At 34.1% G+C, this 26633-nt stretch overlaps 2 protein-coding genes and 1 long non-coding RNA gene across 11 annotated transcripts; 1 reads left to right on the forward strand and 2 right to left on the reverse strand.

Moving 5' to 3' along the window:
• On the reverse strand, window positions 1-10451 carry LOC131800568 (DNA repair protein XRCC3-like). The gene is made up of 6 exons (XM_059127966.1): window positions 10433-10451; window positions 10280-10358; window positions 10082-10213; window positions 9048-9391; window positions 8765-8968; window positions 1-315 (listed from the first exon to the last, which is right to left on the reverse strand). The coding sequence occupies exons 2-6, from the start codon at window positions 10332-10334 to the stop codon at window positions 94-96; spliced, it is 957 nt and encodes a 318-aa protein (XP_058983949.1). The 5' UTR covers window positions 10335-10358; window positions 10433-10451; the 3' UTR covers window positions 1-93.
• An 8947-nt stretch (window positions 10452-19398) lies between these two features.
• Window positions 19399-20220, reverse strand: LOC131804792 (ATP synthase subunit e, mitochondrial-like). The gene is made up of 2 exons (XM_059127987.1): window positions 20078-20220; window positions 19399-19945 (listed from the first exon to the last, which is right to left on the reverse strand). Exon 2 carries the CDS (start codon window positions 19894-19896, stop codon window positions 19648-19650), a length of 249 nt encoding a protein of 82 aa, XP_058983970.1. The 5' UTR covers window positions 19897-19945; window positions 20078-20220; the 3' UTR covers window positions 19399-19647.
• A 99-nt stretch (window positions 20221-20319) lies between these two features.
• LOC131804764 (uncharacterized) lies at window positions 20320-22518 on the forward strand. 9 transcript variants are annotated; one of them, XR_009343261.1, is made up of 6 exons: window positions 20320-20796; window positions 20866-20951; window positions 21009-21101; window positions 21177-21766; window positions 22074-22267; window positions 22346-22518. It is a non-coding gene; the product is annotated as an uncharacterized LOC131804764 (long non-coding RNA). The 9 variants fall into 9 exon arrangements; XR_009343266.1 differs by having other exon boundaries at window positions 22074-22230; XR_009343263.1 differs by having other exon boundaries at window positions 20322-20796; window positions 21013-21101; window positions 22074-22518.
• Window positions 22519-26633: the final 4115 nt, after the last annotated feature.

Below are 26633 nucleotides of genomic sequence, written 5' to 3' on the forward strand. Positions count from 1 at the left end.
AAATAAAAAAAATCTATATTCTATGCAAGAAGAAACAAAAACTTATGGAAATCTCCAGAGCATTTTATTTTTCAGTTGCAATTTCAACCATTCCTAGGGAACATTAACAATGCCCTCGCCAGTTATGAGAAATTCAGCATAGGCTATTGGTGTTTCAGGTGAGTAGATAATCTCGAGTTTACGCACGGTAAGAAGCTTGTCGTCATACTTGATCTGTTTGGGTACTTTAGAGATGCGCAAACGTGTACGACCCAAATGCGACCAGGCTAGACCCAAACATGGTATTTCAGATTGTTTTTTACTAATGCTGGTTACCTGAAAATGACAAAAAAAATATTTATTTTAGAAAAAGTTTTTGAAATGCATTATATAAATGAAATTTATTGTTTCAAGTAAGTAGACCATTTGATGTAAATTTATTCTCAATATTTCGCTAATAAATAATTTATATCTTTAAAGAATTGTGTAAATATTCCAGTATGTTCTTAATATTAAGTTTAAATTTATTCCATTTCATGTTCATGATTTAAAGTTCGTTAATTTCGGTCGGATCGAAATTTCAATGAAGAAAACATTTATAACTAAAAGTAACTGAATTCAATACTTGAACCCATTCCACTTTAAACTTAAACTACCAGAAAGATCAGTTGGTGAATGCAGTTAAAGTTTTCAAAATACCATAAAGTGGGTGGAACCGTTTAAGGGCCGCACTTCCAAAACGTGAACCTATATAGACAATTGTCTACTACAAAGATTGTTATCTATTTCGAGAATTAAATACCAAATTTGAAATAATGGGTGATATACGAAAACGTTGACCGATACCAATCATCGTAGACACAATACAAACTATTGTGCCAAATGTCAAAGCTCTACGGCAAATAATGTGGGTTGTATCGACATACAATCGTTAATCGACTTAGAATTGTATATATACTTTATGGGGTGTCCGACGAATATTTAGAGGCGTTACAAACGGAATAAAAAATTTAATATACCCCCCTATCAAATGTAGAGGCTATAACTACTTCAACATGTTAAAATGACATTAAGTTAAGTTAAAAAAAATTAAATTATTGTATTAAAACCCTAAACTACGGGTCGTTAAAATACGTAGAGCTACTCTTTTACTGACCTACAATAAGAAATGCAAAAAATAAAATTTCAGCCATGTTTCGACCGAAAAATGTTAATATATACACCCTTTAATATCGGTCGAACGAAATGTACCGTTATAACAGCCAATGGTCACTCTTCGCTCATATTAATCGATCGTGACATCGGAATAAATGCGAATATTATCGAAAATATTCTGGAGGGTGTATTAAAGCCTTGGGTACGCAAACATTTTGGCCGCAGACCTTGGACATTCCAACAGGACTCAGCACCATCGCACTCAGTACGCGCCACCCAAGAAGAGTCTTCGGATACCAATCCGTTGGACTATTGTGTCTGGAGTATTTTGGAAAGCAAGGTTGGTACTAACAAGTAAAAAAACATTAAGTTCGGCCGGGCCGAACTTTTAATACCCTCCACCTTAGGGTAATGGAAACACTAGAACCAATTATGACACACAAATACCAATTTTAGACATATTCGTGAAAAAAAATGTGGTAAAAATCATCAAAATACCGAATATCGGGAGGTACCGTTATATGGAGGCTATACCATTTGACGCTCTACGTCAAATAATGTGGGCTGTATCGTGATTTAAATCGTCGTAGGATTTTATGCTGATTATGAATATGTATACATTATGGGGTCTACGACAAATATTTAGGGATGTTAAACGGAATGACAAAGTTAATATACCCTCATTTCCAAGGAGAAGGGTATAAAAATACCAAAGTGTCAATTACCTCAAGCAAGCGCTTCGCCGGTAATGGGCTAAAATATCGCAGAGCAAACATTCGGCCAGCGTGTGACGGTTTCATTGGCCGTTTGAAGGCCATAATCCGTGCTAAAGGTGACTAATTCGAACAAATCTAAACTAAATCTGTTCTAAAATTTGATGCTATATCCGACTTTTTTTGCTTTCATTCAATAAAATTTAAAGAAAAAATTTTAAAAATATGGCGTTTGACTCTGTTGCCGTTTTTATATCACCATGTACTTGAGTTTATAACTGATTCATTTCTAAATCAAAATATATTCCAGGGTTTCGAGATGTACTTTCAAATTTGTTAATAATGAACACATTTCAAATAACTTGAACACATTTTAAATATCGGCTGAGTTTTTGTGCAAATATTTCTTCCATCTTCCTCTCGTATACAGTACCTGCGCATTTTTTAACCAAAATTGTTTACATTTGAACCTATAATCTTACCAAGGCCTTAATATTATATATGTATGAAGTGCAAACAAAATTCTAGTAACCCAGTCATAGAAGTGATATTGCCAAAATATAAACTTTTAATTAACAATAACATATACTGTATTTATAAAATTAACATTATATACATATATTCTATAGATAAAGCAAGAAAAAGCACTTTAGATAAAGAAAGTTCAAGTGACACGTTTTGATTTCGCACGTAAACATCCAACTAAGAACCATTTTTGAGTTCATCAACTTGATTGATGGTTTTTATAAGAATTGGGCGACTGTTGGTTGTACGATTCTTTATGGCATAAACGCTATTATTTTTCCAATAAACCGCTTGAAAGCCATGATTTTTTAAATCTTTTGCATATTGAAACAGCTGGTGGACATCGTCGCTAATATAGTCCCAAATTTCAATGTCCTTGAACGAGTCGAAGTTCTTTAATTGTTCCTTATTTTTAAGCATGTTATTTTTAATTTTAATTTGTTTTAATTCCACAACGATAAGCGCTCGATTAGATTTCCTGGAGGATTTGGATTCTTTTCGACTGATATTTGTTATATCAGAATTTTTTATTTGCAAATCCATTAAGTCGGCCATTGTTAAGATCATACACTTTATTTCATTGTTATCCAGTGAGCTGTCGAATCCTTTTATTAAAACATTATTTTCACCGGTTCTTGTATCGCTGGAAGAAAGTGAATGCATGGTTTCAGGTGTGGCTGATGAGGTACCAACATCGACGGGTGCTGTTGTAGTGTCAGGGGTATTAGTCGCTGTCTGTTGTTCCGCTGTGACTTGTTGGGATCTGTTCAAATTTTTATTGGCCTCCTCTAGCCTGGTTCTTAATTCGTGATTCTGCAATTCCATTTGAAATAATTTCTCCTGCATATCAACATATTTATTATCCAGCTCCTTATAGTGTTCTTCAAAGGCTATTTGCTTGCTTATGGCAGTCTGATTTCCATTCTCAAATGGATTTTGTTTATTCGCTTCGATTTGTAGTTTCAAATTTTTATTTGCTTGGCGCAATTCCTGGCACTCTGCCTCCAATTGAGCCAAATTGGAAATCATATGATTGATCTCGCCATTCCGCTCCTCTATTGTTAGCACAGCACTCTTATATTTTGTTTGCAATTCATCATTCAAGCCTTTCTGTTGACTTGTGACAGATTGATTTCTTAACTTTAAATTGTAATTTTCTTGGCGAAGCTCCTGGCATTCGGCTCTTACGTTTCCCAGATCGAGAAACGCGAGTTCCATCTTACTTTTCTGGTCCTCAAGCGTCTGCATGGCACTCTCATATTTCATTTGTAATTCGTCATTCGCATTGTTCATACTGTGTGCATTGCTCATGACACTGTCGTATTTTACTTCCAATGTAGCAATTTTACCATCTTTAATTGCATTGGATTTTCGGCACTCTTCCAATTCAGCAATGGCAGAACTATATTTTATTGCTAGATCAGAATTTTGATTTTCCAATGATTTGTATTCTTGAATTATAGATTGCAGTTCCGAAATCCGGGCTCTCAATCCCTCGATATGTTGTTTTACAGCGTTATCATCACTCCCTTTATATTGTCGTAATGTATCTTCCAGATCTTCAATATAGGCCTGTACTTCATTAGGACATCTTTGGATTTGGGCATCCATTCGGCTTGTTCTTTCCAATTTATTTCCCATTTTAAAATTGTTTGTCTACGGATATTTAAAAAACAAGCAATATGCCAGCAAAAACCAAAAACCATAGACACACTTTAATAAGAACGGACGTCATTTGCATTTTTTTTTTGACAATAGCTCTGTTCCAAATAACAGCAATTCTGTTTATTTAATTTGTATTTGTTTATTTTAACATATACTTTTATGTATTTATTTATATAAAAATATATGATTTACAATGTGATAACAATTTAAATTGTGATTATTGTGATTAAAATTAGAAAATCACAATGCGAACGATAAACAAACAGTGAACCAGGGCCTACATTTAACAAAACGTAAAAAAATGTTGGCATATAGTTCGATTTTTGTAATGCACCATGCACCATGCTATTCACTTTGTCACCAGCCTATTGACCAAGTTTACAAAAAAGTTATTCATCCCGTTTGTAACATGCCGAAATATACCCCATAAAGTGTATATATTCATGATCAGTATTAAATTCTAATTCGGGAACAACCCTAGTTTAAATTGGAAAGGTAAGAGTGTCAGCTATAATTTGGCATCAATTTTGTTGTCCCCCATAATGGGCCCTTTTTTGACTTTTTGGGGGTTTTATAAAAAATCCGGGTCCAAAAAAATCGATAATTTGACTATAACTATATAACCGAACCGTAATAACATGTTTCCATTGGAAACCGAACAACATTGTTCGCTCTCAGAATTATAGCATGTTTCCATTGGAAACCGAACAACGTTGTTCGCTCTCAGAATTAGGTACACGAATTAACCCGTTCATACGGCACGATTCGTAATTCATAGTAAAATAATTCCTTTTTTCAAAAATTTTGTTTGTTGATTTTAATGGGAATTTTAATAAATTACATTAAATTCTCACTAATATGAATAGAATAAATGATTGTTTTTCTCCCAAAGATTTATTATATCAATAATTTTATAATTTTCATTCACGTTTTCAACTTTTTGTGTAAATGTTGACATTTTGAATATATTTTTGTATTTTTCTATTTTTAAATTCTGCTGGAGAGACACTTGTTAAATATTTTTTCTGTCAATACAAACATTTTGAAAATATTGCCTCTTTTGTTTGCAGTTTTCTGTGAAAATTTCAACTCGTGGACAAAATGCGTACCTCGGATGAGAGAGAAAACAAAATGTACTTTCGTTTGAATGTACATACGCCATTCAACATTGTAGTTTTCATTCATAATTTTACAAAAAAAAAATTTTAAAATTTCATTAAATTTTCCTATTTCTAATTTTTAAATGTCATAATTTATTTTTTCGATAAATGCTCTCATTTGTTAGGGATGAGACATATTTTTTCGTTGTTCTGAAAGTGATTTGATTTGAACAACGTACAAATATGAGTGTTCGCTCAGGAAATTTTGTGTGAAGAATTAAGTAGTTTTTTCATAGTTAAGGGTCAAACAACGAATAGAGAGCGAATCAAGTGCAGTGGAAACGCCACATAAGAGAAGGTAGGTCAACTTTGAAAAAATTGCAAGTATAGAGGTCTACCTGTTTGGCTTGTAATGTCAGAATTAGTATCAAAACAATAAAAAATCAAACAACTTGTTGCATTTATTTTGAATAAATAATTGAAAAACGCGATAACTGAATGAAAAATCAACACTTCTTTTCAAAATCATGTACTATATATCTCTAAACAATTATTTCGCTACAAAACCCTAGATTTTGTCGATACATACGTTGAAATAAACATTTTGAAAACACCCGAATTTGAATATTTTCTGAACAAACTTTTTGTTATTGAAAAGAAAACACATACATAAACAAATAAAGATGACATATTAAGCCAAGAAAATAAAAAAATTAAAATTATATGGTATATTAGCCCTGCCTTGATATCATTGTACCATGATATGATGTAGGAGTCCGATTGTCATTGTTACACATTGTTACACACATCACAATAATTCTATTAACACAAGGTCTGTTATAAAGATTTTAGAGATCGGACCATTTCTTCCAGTACCTCCGCCACAAAGGGTCAAATTTGGAATAATAACAATTGAATAACGGTCATAAAAACCGAAATAAGCATCAGGTTCTCTTTCACACATACCATTATATCTACTAACAAAAGATCTGCAATGAAGATGGGATATATCGGTCCTCTCCTTCTGGTACCTCCCCCAAAAAAGGGTCAAAATTTTGTATATGAATGAAGCTCATAAAACGCGAAATTAACATCCGATTCCATTCCAGACTTGGTACATCTCAATATTTTTGCATCCACACAAGGTCTGTTATAAAGATGGTAGAAAGCGGACCACCTCTTTTGCTATCTGCTCCACATAGGGTTCAAGATTTTAAAAAACAAAACGCTCAAAGATTTCGCTTTCTTTGAGCGTTTTGTTTTTTTTATTTCAGGCATTCAATTCACTTCAAATTTCACACAGACACATATTTTTGCAAACACAAGATCTGTTGTGAATATCTAAGAACCTCTTCTGGTACCTCACCCACAAAGAGCCACAGTTTTCAATACGTTTATCTGCCATAAATTGCGAAACAAGTCAGCGATTCCTGACTACTTGCTATATATAAATATATCTCACTTTGCCAGAAACCTGAGATGACTATGAAATTTATGATTTTTCATAAATTGGATATTCTAAATTTGCCCATACTATATATCTATATATATAAAAGAAAGTTGTGTTAGTTACTACGCTTATAACTTAAGAACCGCTGGACTAATTTTAACAATTCATACAAATTCGGAATTGTCTCCTCTCCGAAAAGGATAATATCCAAAAAAATCGCGAAAAAATGTGATATATTAACATTTTCATTTTGACTTTTCAAATGTACAATAGTAATGTTTTATTTTGCATGATTTTTTTTCATTTTGACTTACTTTTTTCTAATGTACATTTGTAGTGTTTTTTTTATATTTTATTTTTGAATTCAAATATTAATACCAATTTATTTAATTGACTTGATTTCTTGAGAACTGAAATTGATGGCGGGTTACATAGAAGTGTAGTACCGAATTATGTGGTGGCGAAACGGAATAGATGATGTCGAAATAATTTAATGGAATCGAATTTTAAAATAGAAGTATATTCTATTGGCAAACTATATAAGGATCTTTAAACATTTGCTGTAAAAAATCAGCGAACAAGTTGAAGATTTTTTCAATGTGTTATTCTTCTTTTGTCAATTTTTTTTTTCAATTTGTATTATCTAATTGAATTCAGTAAATTTTTTGTGAATAAAATAAAGAATAATTTTTCACTATATACAAATTTTCACCAAAAAATTAAATAAGTGGGAAATACGATGTTAACTGACATATACCTTTCAACTCCAGGGCCGACATCGTGGTTCAGCTGGAAGATGCGAACACATTTGAACAAACAAAAGTTACCGAAAAAGCCTAATGGGGCTCATTTCAAAGCGCGGAACTACTTCTTTCCTGTCACAATAATCCGTCCAATGTACATTCAGAAAAATACCAAATATAAAGGATGGAAAATAGTAGAGCGAATGGGACTCTTAGTAAGAAAAGGATTTCTATCCTGCCAGAAATTCTTCCCAAACATTTAAGATACCTTAAATCACTTTTGCAGGTCATGATATCGATCATAACTCATGGATAAGGGTACAACCCGATTTCATATTTATATAAACATCGTATGATTTAAGCTATTTTGGTGTCTTGGTCACTTTTTTAAGTTTGTCATAAGTCATAAAGTTTGAAATTTTCGGAGTAGGGCCCATTTTGGTCTTGACCACATTCATTAATTGATTTATCTAAAAATTGTATTTATGCTACCCTGGGGTAGGGAACCATCATACAGATAATTGCCACATAGGAATTTATTTAAGTAAAGTCCCCACATTGGAGTATCCCCAAGTCCACTTTTACATCTAATTGGTGGCCAGAAAAGAAAATTTAGTTTTCTATTGAATTTGTGGCCCCCAAGAGAATATTGGTTGGGCCACGTTTTGGTATAACCCTTATATAAATGTATCCCTGATTTCAGCTGTGACCGTGGCCATGTTTTTCAACTGATTTGGCCATTATTTGCTGTATTTAGGCTACTTTGTGAGTAGAGAACCATCTTACAGAAAAATGTCAACATACGTAAATATTTTGGTACAGTTCCCAGGCCCGCCGATCTATAGTGATGTTTACTGATTGGCGGACAACAACGCGGGTATTGTTTAATCGTCATTGAATTTTACTATGAACAAGAACATAGACTTTTTGGGGACTCTAATGCGCAATTTGAGGTGCTATGGTATGCTAATCAGAAATTATTTTGCCCTCCTTCCATATTTATTTATATCTATTTAGTCGAATCAATATTTATATTAAAATTTGTTCACCTTTATGAGCTAGATTTGTAAAATATTATGCTATGCAAGATTTGCATTAAAGACTAAAACTACGGGCCGGCAACGGCGGACCGGGCCAGCTAGTATATATATATATATATATATATATATATATATATATATATATATATATATATATATATATATATATATATATATATATATATATATATATATATATATATATATATACATATATATATATATATATATATATATATATATATATATATATATATATATATATATTTATCCGTATTAGATGGTGCATGAAATTGGAATACTTCGTACTTTTCTACTTCTACCACGGAAAAATTGTTAAAAAAAAAACTCAAAATTGCTAAAGGAAAATATATTGTTCAGAACAATAACTTACTTGATTTACACAAATCACTGCACAATTATATCTATCGCCTAAATTAAGTAGACAATTCGCCAATTTACGCATATCTCGAGCACGTTGTATAAAGTCGCTATATGTTCGAAAAACTGCTGCCACTGAATCAATGATAATCAAGCGTATACGTTCGGAAGCCATTAATGGCGGCAAATGTTCCGCACAGCACTTTAACAATTGTTCCTGGAAAATACAAAAAAAAAACAACGAGGAAATATAGCCAAATTAATATAAACTGTTATGCTACTAATTTGATACTTACACTATTGTGTATTTGCTGGACGTGAACTTGGGCCAAATAGTTTATATTTATGGAGGGATACTTTTGAGTAAACGTTTTGGAAAGTTCATGTAATCGTTTAGATGGAAACGCATGTTCTGTACAAATGAAAGCAACACCAGCTCCCAGACCACCAAATTCCAATGGTAGCTGAGACATCAGTGACAACTGCAGCAACAATTGTGTTTTCCCCGATCCGGCCACGCCACAAATTTCGGTAATTCCTCGCGTGACAATACCACCTTGTGTACATTTATCCAAAGCTTCACAGCCAAAACTTAAACGCGCCCACTTCATACAGTAGGGAAGATCAAGTAGATCTGAAACTAAAGCAAATTTATGATTCATCAACGGTATCAACGAAGGTCCGTTATAATGAGTCGGTACCCCGACAGTAATACTGTATCTTCGATACCGACAATATCGAAGTCACACAACAACACGATCCAAGGAGTCCTTTTCAGTTGAGCTAAGAACAATTCTGGTTCAAAAAATTTGCATTTATACATCACATAACTTCGATCTAAGGCTCCTCGTCTTAAAAAAATCCAAATCATGAACTTACTTTGCCAATTTCTAAAAAAACTTACTTTGCCAACAGAAAAAGCTTGTCAAGGACGAATTCAGGGGTCGTTTGGCACGGACCAACACTAAAATTGTAACTCTTTCTACCATTTTTACACATTTCACATGGAACCGTCTATTGTTTACTAGTTTGACCTCCAAATTGGCTTATAGATGCATATCTGGGTATAACACTGACCTATGTGATACATTTTTGGGTGAGATTTTTTTCTGAAATCCAGTTTTAGGGCAGAAGAGCATTCATCCGAGAATTTTTAGCTCTACCTTCTAATATTGACCCCATAAACGTCAAGTTTTCTATTTTACTGCCGGTGTGTTTCCTAATGTAATTTAGAGCAGTAATGTAAAGAAATTTTTGGAACTGTCCATGGCCCCTTGGGTTAAGTAACTGTATTAATTGAAAATAAATAAATAATATGTGCTACACTTACCCTTGATACTTTCCTTGGCCACCACTTTGGCTGCAGACGCCTTAAGTACATAAATATCATGTGGTGAACTCTCTTGCAACAACAAGTGGGCGGTTGGTGTCAATATAGCTTGATCTGCACTTTTGATTTTAGCTAAAAAAAAGTCATATACAATTATATCAAAATATAAGAAATTAGAAAAAAAAAATAAAATCAAACCTTTATCAGCCACAAGTTTTGCTTCATCCGGCAAATTATCTACAAATTCCGCCATGGCAAACGTACGCTTATTTAAAAGCTAAAGAATTGAAAGAAAAAAAAACAACTTAGCTGTTACCTTTAACAGCTACTGAATTTCTTTAATGGACATACAGCGATGAAGAGGCTTGCGTGTTCCCAGACAATATTCAATATTGCATGAGCAATTATAGCGCAAAATTGTAACACTAAACTTTAACACTTTAGTTTGTTTATGCAAATATGTACATATGCATGTACATACAAACTATGGAATACCTACCTATAATAGTTGGCAAAATATCGATTTAATGGAATTCCCTTGCCACACACTCACACGCAGGCACGCATGACTATAGTAGTCAACAAATCAAAATTTGCTATAATATTTTTTCAATAACTGAAATTAAAATTTATTATTTAAATAAGGCCACCGCAAACGCATATGTATAAAATATACCGTTATTACAACTCAAAAAATAACAACATATCAAAACAAGTGAGCAAAGGCTATGTCACGGAGCACTTCCCAGGTATGACCCTAAGCATTTTGACCAGGGACATTTGTCCAATCGTGCTGTTACTTGTTGTGGTCCATTTTATAGCTAAATATAATCCAATGGTCATCCAAAATGCTAGAATTCTTCCCTGTCCGAACTCTCTTCTCATGCAAAATTCCGTGTCAATTGGTTTCAATTGAGTGATCATGATTTTTTTTTTTTTGGTTCATTCGAATCCCCTAAATATTTTGCGATCATCTCCAAAAGCAGGAGGCCCCTCTGCATCTCTAAATTTAAACTTATCTATATTTGGCTATATTCGTCAACAAAATCAGAATAAACTAGTTAGGAAGGCTCAAAAGTGGGCCGGGCCGACTATATGATACCCTACTCAACTATGCATATTTAGTAGCACTCTCTTAAAAGAAAGGTTTATATTGCAGTTACTAAGCTCTTTGAAATTTGAAATTCTTCCTTCTATGCTAAACTCGGTTGAATTTCGAAAATTCACTGCATTTGGGCTAATATTAGCTATTTAGTGCACAATAAACCTGAAATCGAATAATGATATATATGGAGGCTATATCCAAATCTGAAAACAGCTATTTCTTGGCTGCATCTGATATCTAGTACCAAATATTATAAATATTATTCTTGTATCGTGTACCACATTTGAAATACTTATTTCTATACTATCGGTCTGAATTGCCAAAATTCACACCATTTGGACTGATATTAGCCATTTGGTGTACAAGAAACCTAAAATCGGATGAAGATATATATGGGAGCTATATCCAAATCGGAACCGATCTTGATAAAATTTGAATCATGAATTGCTTGGCTGTATCTGATATCTGGTGCAAAATATCAGTCTCGTGGAGTGCATATTACGAATGTGAGGGACTTAAACAGCAAATCGGATGAAACATATATATGGGAGCTATAGCTATATCTGAACCGATTTTCACCAAATTTGAAGCACATGTTATTTAGAAAATTTCATTTCCATCGAATAATAAATGCGACATCGACAGATGGATGGACAGACAGACGGACGGACATGCATAAATCGACTCAAAATGTGATTCTATGCTGATCACCAAAAGGAACTATGGGTCTATCTCGTTTTCTTCTCCATGTTACAAACAAATGCACAGACATAGTACCCTTACCACTATGTGGTGTAGGATATAAAAAGTAGAGGTTCATTCTACCCGCTGTCCCAAAAATAATAAATATATTGTGGACATCTTTAAAAACAATAGGCCTAGCCCTTCTTAGCCAAATCCTAACCTTGTGGAAATTTTCGTGAGGATCAGACGATAATTATATATTATATAACAAACCCAACCTGTGTTGTAAGCTGAAAAATTTTTACAAAATATACACTTCATAAAAGCGATAAAAAATATGAAAAAAATAAAAAAATTTCAAAAAACACTACAAAATCTATGTTGACGTCATTATTGGCATTTTTATGCGATTTTATTAGATTTTATACTTTTATGCCAAGAGGGCATTCTGAATTGATAATATTTGTCAAAATCGGTCCAGCCATTCTTGAGATATAAGAATTCTAGCTAACATCCCCTTCTTTTGTATATATGCATAGTATATATTTCGCTATATATCCGATATATATATATATATATATATATATATATATATATATATATATATATATATATATATATATATATATATATATATTATCGACATCTACGTAACGGTCAGAATTGTCCTGTTCGTATATTTGTGATTTCGCCGGGATTAAAAATATTCGCCGTTCAATGGAAAATTTGACTTTTATTTAACACAAATGCTATGGTCTATTTCACCCACTAAATATTACCCGATGACCAATTTGGAAGGTTTCTGCATAGCCCATAGGCACATGCTAACTTCCGCTTCAATTGGTCTCTTATTGCGACCTGTAGAGCAACTGCAAAATCAGAAAAATCAGTTTTTGGTCCATTTCAACCCCTAAATTTTATGCGATCTAGGCTTCTTTTCTGGCCATAGCCCCACCTCCATTTAAAATTGCGACCTGTAGAGTGATTACAAATTAACATTGACAGACGGACGGACATACATAGCTAGACCGACTCCGCTCGGCGAGATAGGAAGATCCATATATACTTTCCTATGTGGGAAACCAATATTTCGAGGTGTTACATAATTTTTGGCCCAATCAAACTTATAATACCCCCAACACATAGTGTTGTAGGGTATAAATATATTAACAATTTTTTAACAACACTTGGAGCACAAACTTTTGTCAAGTCTGTCCTTTGGTGACAAATTGGTTCTATTGTTTTATTTTTTCTGAAAATTATCAGCAAGAATGTTTTTTCTTTTGGTAAAAACCAAAAACCCACCAAATTAAGGACGCATTTCCGGATTGAACTTTTAAGGTAATGATGAGTTTATTAGGGAATATTATTCAACCTTATGTACAATTTCAACCAAGTAGCAGAATCTTAAATAAGGGGAAAGAAAGCAACTAGTCAATGCCACAGTAGACAGTAACTACTGGGAAGGCAATCAGCGAATGTAATTAAATAACTTATTATTTAAAAACAATTAAGAAAGCTGTAAGTTCGACCGGGCCGATCTTTGAATACCCTCCACCATTTGGAACGATTTTGGCAATTCTCAAAAACAATAAAATCCGTTAAAAATTCTGTTAAAATCTTAAGAATACCGAATGTAGCTGTAATATTTGGGTCTATGCGACGACATGGACATGTATAGGTAACTTTTGCCATTACAATATTCAAATGCGAAACTTAAAAAATCGGTGAATAATGAAGCTAAAATCGTCAAAATACCGAATATCGGGAGGTAGCGTTATATGGGTCTTAGTTTGTAGTATCCATTTCGAACTTTCGAACTTAGTTTCGAACTTAGTTTGTAGTATCCATTTCGAACTTCAAATACCAAATTTGGAATAATTCCGATGAATATTGTCGCTAAAATCATCAAAATACCAATATCGAAAGGTACCGTTATATGGGGGCTATACCAAAACGTTGACCTTCATGGCCAATTTTCAATACCAAAAATCCTGCAGACATAATATATATTTGAGTAAAATTGTATCAATCCACTTCAATTCGTTCGGAAGCTAGAGTGATTTCCACAGACGGACGGACATGGCTAAATCGACATAGAAATCTAGGCTGATCAAGAATATATATACTTTGTGGGGTCTAAAATCTAAATTTGGAGGTGTTACAAACGGAATGACAAACTTAATATACCCTCCATACTATGATGGAGGGTATAACTATTTTGTATTACTACAAAAATTAAATAAAATATCTTCTATTATCCTGGGGAGTATATCCCAGAAAATAAACAAGGGAACTGATGCTGATTGGTGGCTCTTTTCGAAACCTAGGTATTCCCTGCCTTACCCCCTGACTTAAAACGCCAAAAAAATGGTTAAAGCAGCGCTGCTAAAGAAAAAAAATATCTCTTTCCAGTCAAATTTCTCTTTGCTTATTTAAATCAAGAGCAAAACAGTGTTAAGTCATTATTTGTACAAATATTTTTCATCCACAAATATTATTAATTTCCATTCAATTGTATGCATAGACCCACGTTCTCCAGCCCCCACATAATGGTACCTTCGAATATTCAGTATTTTTATGATTTTTGCCATATATTTCCTCAGATTTGTCTAAAAATTGGTATTTTTAGTTTATAATGGGTTTTAGCTCCGGTGGCAGAACATTGAATAGTTAGGTTCGCGTTTTCTTATAGCTCACATACAGCGGTACATGCCGATATTTGGTATTTTGATAATCCTAAACACATCTATACACGAAATTCTTTCAAATTTGGTATTTAAGTAGATTTGGTAGATGACAATCTTTAAAGTATAAAATTGAGGTTTTCGTTTTGGTGTGACCCCACTTTGGTTTTTTTTTTTGAAAAGTTTAACAGCATTATCCAAACAGTCTTATTGACATTTGTAGTTTAAAGTGGAAAGCGTTTGAATTCAGATACTTTTATATAAAAATATTTTTTTTATTTTCTTTACTCAATGTTGGACGGTATTAAAAGTTCGGCCCAGCCCAACGGAATATGATTATATTCTGACTTTTTAATTTTATTCTTCAAAATCCGGATCCAAAAAAATTAATTATATCCGCGTTGTTGGGTCCGTCTCCCACAAAAAATTTGTTTGTAGTAACTCTTGAAAAAATTACAAATCGGATAGATTTTACTTAAAGCTCGAGTTGTTCCCATCCAAAATGCGAGTCATTTTGTATAACTCTGCATGGACTGCTCCAAAAACAGTAGCCCTTTCTTTATCAAAGTCTATCGAGTTTTTTGCTGCTGCTTGATCTTTCCTGTTGACATCACCCACCATTAAATGTCATGCCTTCCCTTCCAATGACATATGTTTGACGTTTAAATATTACGCGGCAAAAAAGTCTAGAACACAACACATATACACATACTTTATAGTATATTATTTAACAGCTTATAATTATGTTTTAATTACTAAAAAATATAGGATATATAATCAATCATATACCTTATAAATTTTAACAAAAGAAATATATCAAATCAAAGTGTTCAAAAGAAATCAAAACATAAAAAGCTATTTGACAAATCTGTCATTCGAAAACGAACGGGTTCAATAAAACTATTCCTTGAAAGAAACTAACGGAACTGTTATAAGCTTTTCCATTTTACTGGTCCCCATGGTAGAAGAATACAGGTAGATGCATCAACGCTACTTTACCTTTTTGTACTATGTTTTTTGCCCGATAGCCCTAATAAATATTATATTATATTAAAAAAATATTATATTAAAAGTTTACTTGTGGCAAGTGAATGTTCTCTCTTCATTTGCTAAAGCATATTGCAACCCGTCTCTAACTCGGTATTGTCATTATACCCTCACCTTGGAAATAGTCTCATAGACCCCATAAAGTATATATATTCATAATCAGCATAAAATTCTAAATCGATTTAACGATGTCCGTCAGCCCACATTATTTGACGTAGAGCGCCAAAATTTAGCAGAACAATTTGTTTTGTGTCTAGGATGGTTGGTATCATGGTAGAAGAATATAGGTAGACGCGTCGACACAGCTGCTTGGACAATGAACTGTCAAACCAATTTTGGAATTGAAAATGTTGAATGAAAAATTATTTAAATTTGTAAAAATTGTTGAAAAACGGGAATTATAATAGCCTCCGATTGACGTAGTCTAAGAAAGAATATAAAAATCTACTTATATTTGAAAAAAAAAACATTTAAATTTTTTTGGCGTATCAATGTTCCCAAGCGTTGATGCATCTACCTGATTCTTCTGCCATGGTTGGTATTGAAAATGAAATATATGGGTCTATGTTTTCGTTTAGTTCCCATAGAACGGTACCTACCGATATTCGGTTTTTTGGTGATTTTTGTTATATTTTTTCACGGATTTGTCTAAAAATTATTCTTTGTAAGTCATAATGGGTTCTAGCTCGTATGACGAAATATTGTATGTAAAGATCCACGTTTTGGTATAGTTGCAATATAACGGTACCTCCCGATATTCGGTATTTTCATGATTTTTGCCAATTTTTTCCACGGGTTTGTCTAAAAATTGATATTTGTAACTCATAATGGGTTCTAGCCCTGTTACAGAGCGCCCATATTCCGTATTCTGATAATCCTAGTCACTTTTATGCACACAAAAAAAATTGTCCATAGAGGTTCGCGTTTTGGTATGGCCCCATATAATAACTTCATTCACTTTATGTTTTTTTAATAAGTTTAACCATGGCTCAATAAAGGTGAGGGAACATAAGCAACATGGCATCATGGCTTGGCATATTAATGTAAAATTATAAATTATATGGGGAAACGGCGGCAGAATTCCAATGCGGCTCTGGCACCCCTTTATGATATGTCACAAAATATACCATGCGAAAACTTCAAGCTGCTTATGTACCCTCACCTAAAAAAACCAACAGTTGGTTTTGTTTATTTTTCATATTTTATATAAATTCTTATATTGCGAAAACTCGCGAAACAAGAATGGTATTTTGAGGCTATTCCACGAGATTAAATCTATAATAGTAGGACAATACAATTTTATTCCAATATTGTATTGCATTTATTTTGCAACTGAATTTGAAATCATTTCAAATTATTGTATTTTTTATTCAAAATAATACATACATACAAAAAATGCGTATATGTTTCGACAGAAAAAAATGTATTTAGGGGGAAGCTTTGTTCTACGTTCTGTTATTGTGCAAGGCAACTACATAATATAAATTTGACAATGAGGGGCATCAATTAAAAAAATTGTAATCGTATGATTGCATTAGATGACCTTGGTAATTGTACCATGATGACATAAACACATATGTATACGCACTGTTCCAGAACTTGTGAGAATGTTTAAATGCTACTTATGCTCTAGATGTGAAAGAATCTACTAGTTTGGCAATTTTTTTCGATATCATAAAAGGAAAATGGGCTAAAGTAGGAACAACTTTTGCAGTTCTGGAACAGACCATAAATTAAATATCGAAAGCAATTGTAAAACTTGTAGACTTGTGTATGTTCTAGAACAGCAATAAGTGGTCAAAAATCCGAAAATCAAAGAATGTTTCTGTCAGCCGAAAAGTATGTTACATATTATGAACAGTAGTCTCATACGTTTTACTGGTTTTGAGATTTCCTGATGGATGATTCGTTACGATATGTTTTTATGTAAAATCCATTCGTAATGACAAAGAAATAAATCTTTTAACGGTAACTATTCGTAAACGCATCGTGTGTAATGATTGCATTGAATACTCCTTGTATTGTCAGAATTTGGGTCGAATCGACTCAAATAATATTTTTCCAAAACCATTTACGACACCAGGGCATCCCAAAAATCGCTGTAAAGACCGTCGACTGATACCCATTTGCGTGGCACGTCGTCTGGTCAATGTCGACGGCGCTTCCATGACATCGTTGGCTACAGCAACAATATTCTCTGCAGAATGGATACTTCTGGATCTTCGAAGCGAGCGGTTAAACATTGCAGTGTTTCACCGGTGGACGTTGTACAGCCAGGAAATCTGCCCCGCAACAGAAAGAAAATAGACTCAAAAGAGCTAAAAAGTTTCTTCGCTTGGTTGAAAGTGTGAAATGAGGAATTTGGTTTTCTTCCATGAGGAATCATTCGTTGTTCAGCAGTTTGTAAACAAACAAAATGATCGTGTTTACTTGCCAAAGAGGTCAGCTGAAAATGTGCACCTTCGGTTGGCCACCAGAACTCAAGCGCCGGCCATGATGATGGTGTGGGCCGCCATAACAGCCGATGGTCGCTCTCCACTCGCATTAATCCACCGTGGCATCAGGATAAATGTCGAATATTATCGCGAAACTATTCTCGAGGGTGTATTAAAGCCTTGGGCACGCAAACATTTTGGCCGCAGACCTTGGACATTCCAACCACCATTCCACCCAAGAATTGTTACAAAATGAGGTTTCTCTGTGTCTGTGTCTGGAATGTTTTGGAAAGTAAGGTTGGCACTAAAAAATACCAAAGTGTCGATCACCTCAAGCAAGCGCTTCGCCGGGAATGGACCAAAATACCGCAGAGCAACATTCAGGCAGCGTGTTACGGTTTCATTGGCCGTTTGATGGCCATAATTCGTGCCTAAGGTGACCAATTGAAACAAATCTAAACTTATTCTTAAACTATTTTCTACATTTTTTGCCTTCGTTTAATAAAATTAAAAAAAAAATATTATGGCGTTTGACTTTGTTGCAGTTGTTTATATCACCATGTATGTCTAAAAAGGATAAAATACTTGAAATCGGGGTATGCTTTGTATAGAGTACACCTAAACGTAAACCGACCCATATTTTGTACAAATGATTGATATTTCAGATAACCCATTTATATAAAATTTTGCGAAGAATAGTGAAAAATATTTGAGGCCCAATATGTATTGTTAATTTTTGGCCTGGGAACACAAAACCATAGTAGCATTTTGTTCTCCGAAAACTATTAGCTCCACTTAGAATTTCCACCCCAATTGGCTGTTGCAAGGTGGAATTGGTCAGAGTGAAATTCCAAGTCAATATGACCATTAAACTGTTGTTGATATAGATAAATTGTAGATAATTAATGGAAACCAATATCATTGGCTAGAGAGGAATATTCAACGATTTCGGTCTCTAAACGTAACACTCAAGGTAAATATGCTCAATACAAGAAATAACAGCAGATACTTCATATATAAATGTATCAATGGATTTAAGGTTTGGCTTCAAAAAATTAATTTAATTCATACCCTCAGCTTATCTCTCCAGGATTTTGTAATAGCTATTGAGCATTGAGGAACTTCCAAATCTATTAAATCCAAATGTGGTGGAAGAAAAGGCTATACCTAGTCAGAAATCACGCATCTATTATATCACTTGTTATGAAAAGTTAGTGCTACTTTGTATGATGTATTCGTTATTAAATTTGTTTTGGAAAATAAATAAATGTTCTTGTTGCACCATTGGAACACACGTACAGCGTTATATGTATCCACAACACACTATTGAGCCTTGCTTTAATACAAACACCAATCATATCGTTTTATTGTTACAACTTCCACAAGAGGGACCGATTTAATGGTTTTCTTAGACAAAACATCACTTTAAGCAACTGAAAATTATCAAAAGAAAGAAAAACCCCAATTGGAATCCACCGTAGTCACCACACTCGAAACATTGATAAACACCATCTAAATAGATTTTGAATCCAAATGATGTCGTTTTGATGTTGTTTTGTTTTAATTAGATATAACTAAATTTACAATGAACTTGTTGCTCCGCTGAGCTTATGCCTTCTTGGGAGTTGGTTTGCTCAATTCCTCCAGGGCACGCATCTCAGCGGCGGCACTGATTTTCTTCTCCTCGGCCAATTTGGCATCACGTACAGCCTTCTTTTGGGCTTCGATTTCACGAACCTTCTCCTCCTTCTTGGACAAACGGTTCTGGTGGAAGGCACCGTAGCCAACGCCGACAGTCAACAAAGACCATCTGAAGAATTTGATCAAGGGAGATACACGGACTGGAGCTTGAGACATTTTTGCAAGTTATGTAATGCGCGGCAACCGAGGTGTCAGTAGAGAAAATCTGTAAAAATAAAGAAAACGTTCTTGATTAGATTGGTTACGAACGCATTCAAATAACACATTTGTTTTCATAATTTAACAAATTAACTTTTATTTTCATCGAAAATTTATGAATTTTGTTATAGAAAATTACCTGCTTGCTTAATTTTGCACAAGAAAACCAAGTTCACAAGAGATGTTAAAATTTTCTAACCTTAATTTATGTCAAAATGAAATTGTCAAAACAGACGGCTACACACCAAATGTCAATGAAAAGAGAAAAAAATAAGAACAGGTTAGTGGTTCGTAACGTAACGTAACCCAACGTAGTTTCGGCTTACATTGGTTTATGTTCAAAAAAGTAAAGTAAAGTAAAGTAAACTTTATTAGAGTCTTCTTCTTTTTCTTTGGTAAATGTACGTACAAATCGAATGGTTAACATGTTTAACTTAGAACTATAGTCGTCTTGTTCTATTATACAGTGAAGTCGTAAAGATATGCTACTTAGCGTAATATGAGAATGTATTATTTTTCGTGCAAGGTGAAAAGAGAAAATGAGGCTTGCTCCCGGCCTCCGCTGATACGAGCAGCGCTTTGACGTCTGCAGTAATAATAAATAAGGAATCAAAACAAACTAAAAAACTAAATAACAAAGTGGTCTGTTAAAACAGTGTCGAACAGAGGGTATAAAAGTGATAGTTTTTAAATATAATTGTATGCTTAATGTATAGTTTATCACAGTTAATCGAGTGCTCAAAGAGCTTTTTTTTTATGTGTAGTAAAATAACATTATCACAGATAAATGTATCATATAATAATAATCGAGTGCTCAGTGAGCTTATATGTAAAAACAATTATATGGAACCTTATGTGGTATATTAAGTTGCTATATAGTATACAATGTAAATAAGAATAAACTTATTTATCTATCCTCTGTGACAGCCAGACGCGATTTTTTGGTAGAATTGTGGCAAGTTGTGGTCAAGAAGGCTTTCAAGCGATTCGTTCAAAATTCCTACAGATGATAGGTAGGAGGATTGTGACCAGGAAATTTCTTTTTCAATTTCATAAATTTCATTCATCAGATAGTTTTCATGCGTGGCAAGTTTTTCGACGAATGTTAATTGTTGGCGTTGGGCATATTCACAAAGAGGAACAACATTTGACGCAGTATAAATGTGGGTGTTTGAGTATCGTTTATGTTCATTGATGAAGTTTTTGTTGATACATTTCCTTATAATTTTTCTTTCCAGGACTTCTAATTCTTTGGCCACTGTTGGGGAAACAGAGAACCAGATCGGAAATCCATAGAGCAAAATAGGACGGATTGCTACCTTGTAGAGGAGGAGTTTTGTTTTTTGAGGTAGGTGTTTATTGTTTAACACATATGCAAATCTTGCTAAAACACCTTTTCCTTTTTTCATGATTGAGCGGGCATGGAAATTAAATTTCATTAAGTTGTTGAATTGGATGCCGAGATATTTGATAGAGGTTCTGAATGGTATGTTTACGCCATCCAAGGACAGTTGTAGTGATTTGCTCTCTGGGACAACGTACCATGGACATTTTCCGGAGGCGTTACGTATGCAGATTGCAACAGACTTCGCGGCGTTTATTTGTATACCCCACTTTTTGTAGTAGCTGTTGATGTTCTGAAGGTGATTTTTTGCGTTATTTAATGCAATTGATGGTGATGTGTGATGCGCATAAATGAGGCAATCATCGGCGTATAAAATTGCTTTTGAGTTTTGACTAATGTGAGGGAAGTCGTGAAGGAATAGATTGAAGAGAAATGGTGCCAAAATACTGCCTTGTGGAACTCCGCTATTTACTTCTCCTGGAGGTGATGATGCGTCATTTATGTGGACGGAAAACGTTCTTGATGTGAAGAAACTTTTCATAATTTTTATTAAATATGGGTCAATGCCAATTTCTATTAATTTGTAAATAATTCCGACGTGACATATTGAATCAAATGCTCTTTGAATGTCTAACGATATTGCCACGGTACACATTTTGTTCCGCAAATTAGAAGTTATATCGTTATGGAACTTGAGAAGAGCATGTTGGGTAGAATGTCCGGGTTTAAATCCAAATTGGTAGACAGAGGTCGGATCTATTGTGAGTTCATTCAAAATTTTTTCTTTCAGGATTAACTCGAAGATTTTCCCAATGTTGGACAACAACGAAATTGGCCGAAAGTCATCAACAAACACAGCATTCGGCTTTTTTTTAATTGGGATGATTTGGGCGCGTTTCCATTGTATTGGAAAATACCCATTGTTGATGCAATTGTTGAACAGACAGGTGAAAAATCTTATTGTTGAGTCCGGAAATTTTTTAAGTATAAAGTTTGATATGCCATCGGATCCACAAGATCTTTTTGAATTGGTAGTAGCAATAACACTCTTTACTTTTTCAGGAGTAGTAAAATGATGGGAGTCGGGATTGTCCAGGACATTGAATTCGTCATTGAAAGTGTAAATGTAAGGTGTTGTGGCGTCAATACACGATGAAACCCTGGAATTCAGATCGTGAACTGGATGTAGAGGCAATTTCTCTATGAAAATTGATGAATAAAATAATTGAAACTTATTTGCAATTTCAGTGTTGTTTGTAATAATACCGTCGCCGTGTTGAAGTTTTTGACAAAAAGATGAGTTTGTTTTTTTTGTAAATTGGGAAATTTTTTTGAAAGCTGATGGTCCGGGTTTGATTTTTTCCAGCTTTTTGCTAAACATGTTGGCAGATTCTATTTTTATGAGCTCCTTTATTATGTTTTTAAGTAATTGAACTTGTTTTGAGAGAATTATGTACTCACGGTTGATTCTGTTTCCTGTACGGTGGAAAATTTTTTTCAGTTCTTTCTGCCATTGGTGTTTGACTTTAAGAAAGTTTTTAGTTCTATCGGAAAGAGGGAATTTTCCGTCTTTTATGAATATCTTTTCTGAATGAGAGCTGTGAATGCTGTTAAATTCATTGTTGAAGTTCTCGATGATCATTTCAATCTCATTGTTTTCGAGATTTTTATTTGTCGGTGGCATAATTTGTTGAGTTATTGTCTCCAAATTTCTACGGAAATCATGCCAGTTTGTATTTTTGTAAGATGTGAAGAATTTTGGTTGCTTCAGAACTAGATTGGAACCATCGAGTTTCAAAGAAAGTTTTATTGGAAAATGATCCGAAAAGGTCGGAAGCGAAGATATGTGGTAGTTTTGAATTCCATGGTTTATTAGATGTGGGCTGATTAAGAAATGGTCCAAGTAAGACGGTCCATTTGGGTATGACGGCGAGGTGTCACAAAGCCGCGTGACATCTAAGGAGTTGTTGCTTAGCCATGAAAACAAAACTTTACCATTTGAATTTTCGTTTAAATCACCCCATACAGGATTTTTGGAGTTAAGGTCACCACCGATGATAAATCCATCAAAAGAAGTACAGAATTCCAAAAGTTTATTTAGATCTGCTTCGAGACTGTTGACAGGATAACTGCAAGGTATATATACCGTGCCAATCAAGAACATTTTAGGTCCGTTGTTTGAAGAAATTTCTACTTGTATGAAAGAAGTATTAATGCCAATATCGTTTTTTTGTATTCGAGTGAAAGTTATGTCATTTTTCACTATTACTGCTGTTCCAATAGGTGAGTTGTCGTAAATAAATTTGTATCCGTCTAATTTGACGTAACGGTTCCTTCGAAGGTGACATTCTTGAACAAGAGCAAAGTCAATTTTTTCGCTGTGGAGAATATTTTTCAGCTCAATTTGACGACTCGCTTCAACAAGTGAGCGAACATTGAATGTTAGGAATTTTATGAGCCTATGGTCCATAATTAGTCCTAACTTTTGTAAGAAGCCTCAAAAATTCCTTCTTGGCTTCATTTTTTGGCATGTTTTTAAAGTTATTTAAAAACAATTGAATTTCTTCTTCTAATGTTAGTTCTTCAGGATCAAGGAATAAATTTGCAAGTTTTAAAAAATCTTGTATCAGTGATGGTTTTGGAATGTTTCCGTTCGTAGATGCCGAGTTCGGTTTAAAAAGACTTGCAAAAGAATTTCCATGGTAAGTATCGGACGAATTTATGACTTTTTTGACGTTGTTTTGTGCAATGTTCTTAATTTCTATATCTTTAGTAGTTCTTTTCTTTTTGGCAGCTATGTATTGTTTGTATGCCGGACAGCCTCTATAGTTTGCGGGATGCCCTGATTTGTTGCAATTTACGCAGAAGGGTTCTGAGGTGTCAGATTTCTTACGCTGACATTCTCCTGGGAGGTGAACATCGCGGCACTTTACGCATTTATATGGAGTGTTGCAGTTCCTGGATATGTGGCCATAACCTTGACATCTACGACATTGTGGATCGCCTTCTTTCTTTTTGGGTTTTTCCCAGGAGATGGATTGGTTTTGTAGACCACGTATATGGGAGACTTCTCCGAAAGTTTTGCCTGGCAACAATGTTACTAGGAAAAGACCCGTGTCGGTGTTCATTTTTATTGACCTCGGCGTTTTAAATTTCGTTACGTTTGCCACTGTATTTGGAACAAGTATATCGAGTTCCTCTTTGATATTTCCCGGATCTGTGTTTGGATACAGGTCTCTTATTATTAGTGGGACTTGTTTAAGCTCCTTTGGTGTAAATGAGTAGGAGTGTACGTTTTTGGCCTTGAGTATAGCCATCATTGAGGCATGTACTTTTGGGTCTGCAAAGTAGATTTTGCTTTTTGCCCTGTTAACGTTTTTTATTTTAAACGAAGATTCTGGGACGGATTTACGTAAGGTCTCCACTAGGGCATTTATATCCACATTAAATACAAAAATTGGAGGACACCAGGTTTTCTTGGTCTTTGGCTCAACAACGCTGTGATTTTGGGGTTTTTGATTAGTATCATTTTGATTTGGCAATTCAATGTTGATGTCTGCAAGGGCTCCTAGAATTCCAAATCTATTGTCGTCTTGCATGTTATGTTTCAATAACTGGTTATTTAAATCAGAAATGTCTACATTTATGGGGGACAGAACGCTTTCCAGTCTTTGTCTTTTGCGCTCATTTTGTTTTGTTTGCAATTTTGTTGTTGCTAACGCCGGTAAGGGATGATCAGAAGTAGTTGCAACTATTTCTGTAACATCAAGGTCCATATCTGGAAGAGTTTCAGGCACCTCCATTGCAAATAAATGCAAGTTTAGATGCCTGGGCTACAATTTATTGTTACAAAGTCTACTAGACTGAATTTATTTTTTTTATCTTTTATTGGAGCGAAAATCGGTACGTCTTACAAGTTGTAGGGTTCACTAGGTTTTCTATGTTCAAAAAACATAAAAATTAGCCGCTATCTTTGGAAAATGGATCATGCATGGTAGAAGAATAAAGGTAGTCGCATCGACACAACTGCTGGGTCAATGAACTGTCAAAACAATTTTTTGAGTTGACATTAAAAACATTTGCTAAAAAATACTTATTATAACAACCTCCGATTAACGAAGGATATGAAAACATGTACAAATCGACTATTTTTTGAAGAAGCTCTTAAACATTTTTGACATATCAATATTCCCAAGCGTTGATGCATATACCTGTATTCTTCAACCATGGGATCATGGGGTCATGGTACAATAAATATATATGTTTTCTTTTGCTATTCATGGTAGAATTATTAGATGGTAGAAGCCATGTTTTGAATAAAAAATACAATAATTTGAAATTATTTCATAATTTGTTGCAAAATAAATTCAAATTTTCACGAAATGGGTAACGAATTGTACAATTTTGTGATAAAAGTGTATTGTCCTACTGTTTTAGATTACATCTTGTGGAATAACTCCGAAATTCCATTCTTGTTTCACCAATTTTTCCCAATAAAAGAATTTTGTAAAAAAAAGTTAAAAATAAACAAAACCAACTGCTGCATAATTGAAAGTCTATTTGATACTAAAATACTCCAGCACAGAGTTATGCAACTCTGTTTCTTTTATTTATTTGAAGTTGAGCAACCTTTCATATTGAGGGCGACCATCAGCCGTTATGGCGGGCCACACCATCACCATGTCCGGCGCTTTAGTTCTGGTGGCCAACCGAAGGTGCACATTTTCAGCTGACCTCTTAGGCAAGTAAACACGATCATTTTGTTTGTTTTTAAACTGCTGGACAACGAATGTTTTATCATCGGAGAAAACCAAATTCCTCAGTTCACCACTTTCGACCAAGCTAAGAAACTTTTTAGCTCGCGTTTCGATCAAGTCACTTCTTTATTTTTCTAAACATTTCTGCTGATATTGCTGTTTTCTTCTGTTCACTTCCTTGACTTCGCGCTAAGCTACCAGTATGCTGGAGTGCTCTAACGATAGCCACTTCTCGTTTTCCAGCCAAATATGAAGAAATCGCACTATCATATCTCTTTTTCATCTCATCCTGTATGTACCTAAGCAACTTGAATTCTTGGCATGGCATATTTTGTGACATATCTTAAAGGGATGCCACAACCTCGCTCAAATCCTGCCGTCGTTTTCCCTTATAATTTTACATTAATATGCCCAGCCTTTAGTTGTCGGATGAATCGTAGCATGGTAGAAGAATATAGGTAGTCGCATCGACACAGCTGCTAACAATGAACTGTCAAACCAATTCTGGAATTGAAAATGTTGAATGAAAAATATTTAAATTTGTAAAAATTTTCTTCTGGTTCTTCGTTTGGCGTGAGGTTAAAATTAAAAAA

The sequence above is a fragment of the Musca domestica genome, unplaced genomic scaffold, assembly GCF_030504385.1.
Source record: "Musca domestica strain aabys unplaced genomic scaffold, Musca_domestica.polishedcontigs.V.1.1 49, whole genome shotgun sequence".
Classification (NCBI taxonomy): domain Eukaryota; kingdom Metazoa; phylum Arthropoda; class Insecta; order Diptera; family Muscidae; genus Musca; species Musca domestica.

Coding starts and splice junctions, on each gene's coding strand:
- LOC131800568 (XM_059127966.1), bottom strand. CDS start 10,334: ATGGCGGAATTTGTAGATAATTTGCCGGATGAAGCAAAACTTGTGGCT. Junction 10,214..10,279: donor AAAACTTGTGGCTGATAAAG/GTTTGATTTTAT, acceptor ACTTTTTTTTAG/CTAAAATCAAAAGTGCAGAT. Junction 316..8,764: donor CAGTGATTTGTGTAAATCAA/GTAAGTTATTGT, acceptor TGTCATTTTCAG/GTAACCAGCATTAGTAAAAA.
- LOC131804792 (XM_059127987.1), bottom strand. CDS start 19,896: ATGTCTCAAGCTCCAGTCCGTGTATCTCCCTTGATCAAATTCTTCAGA.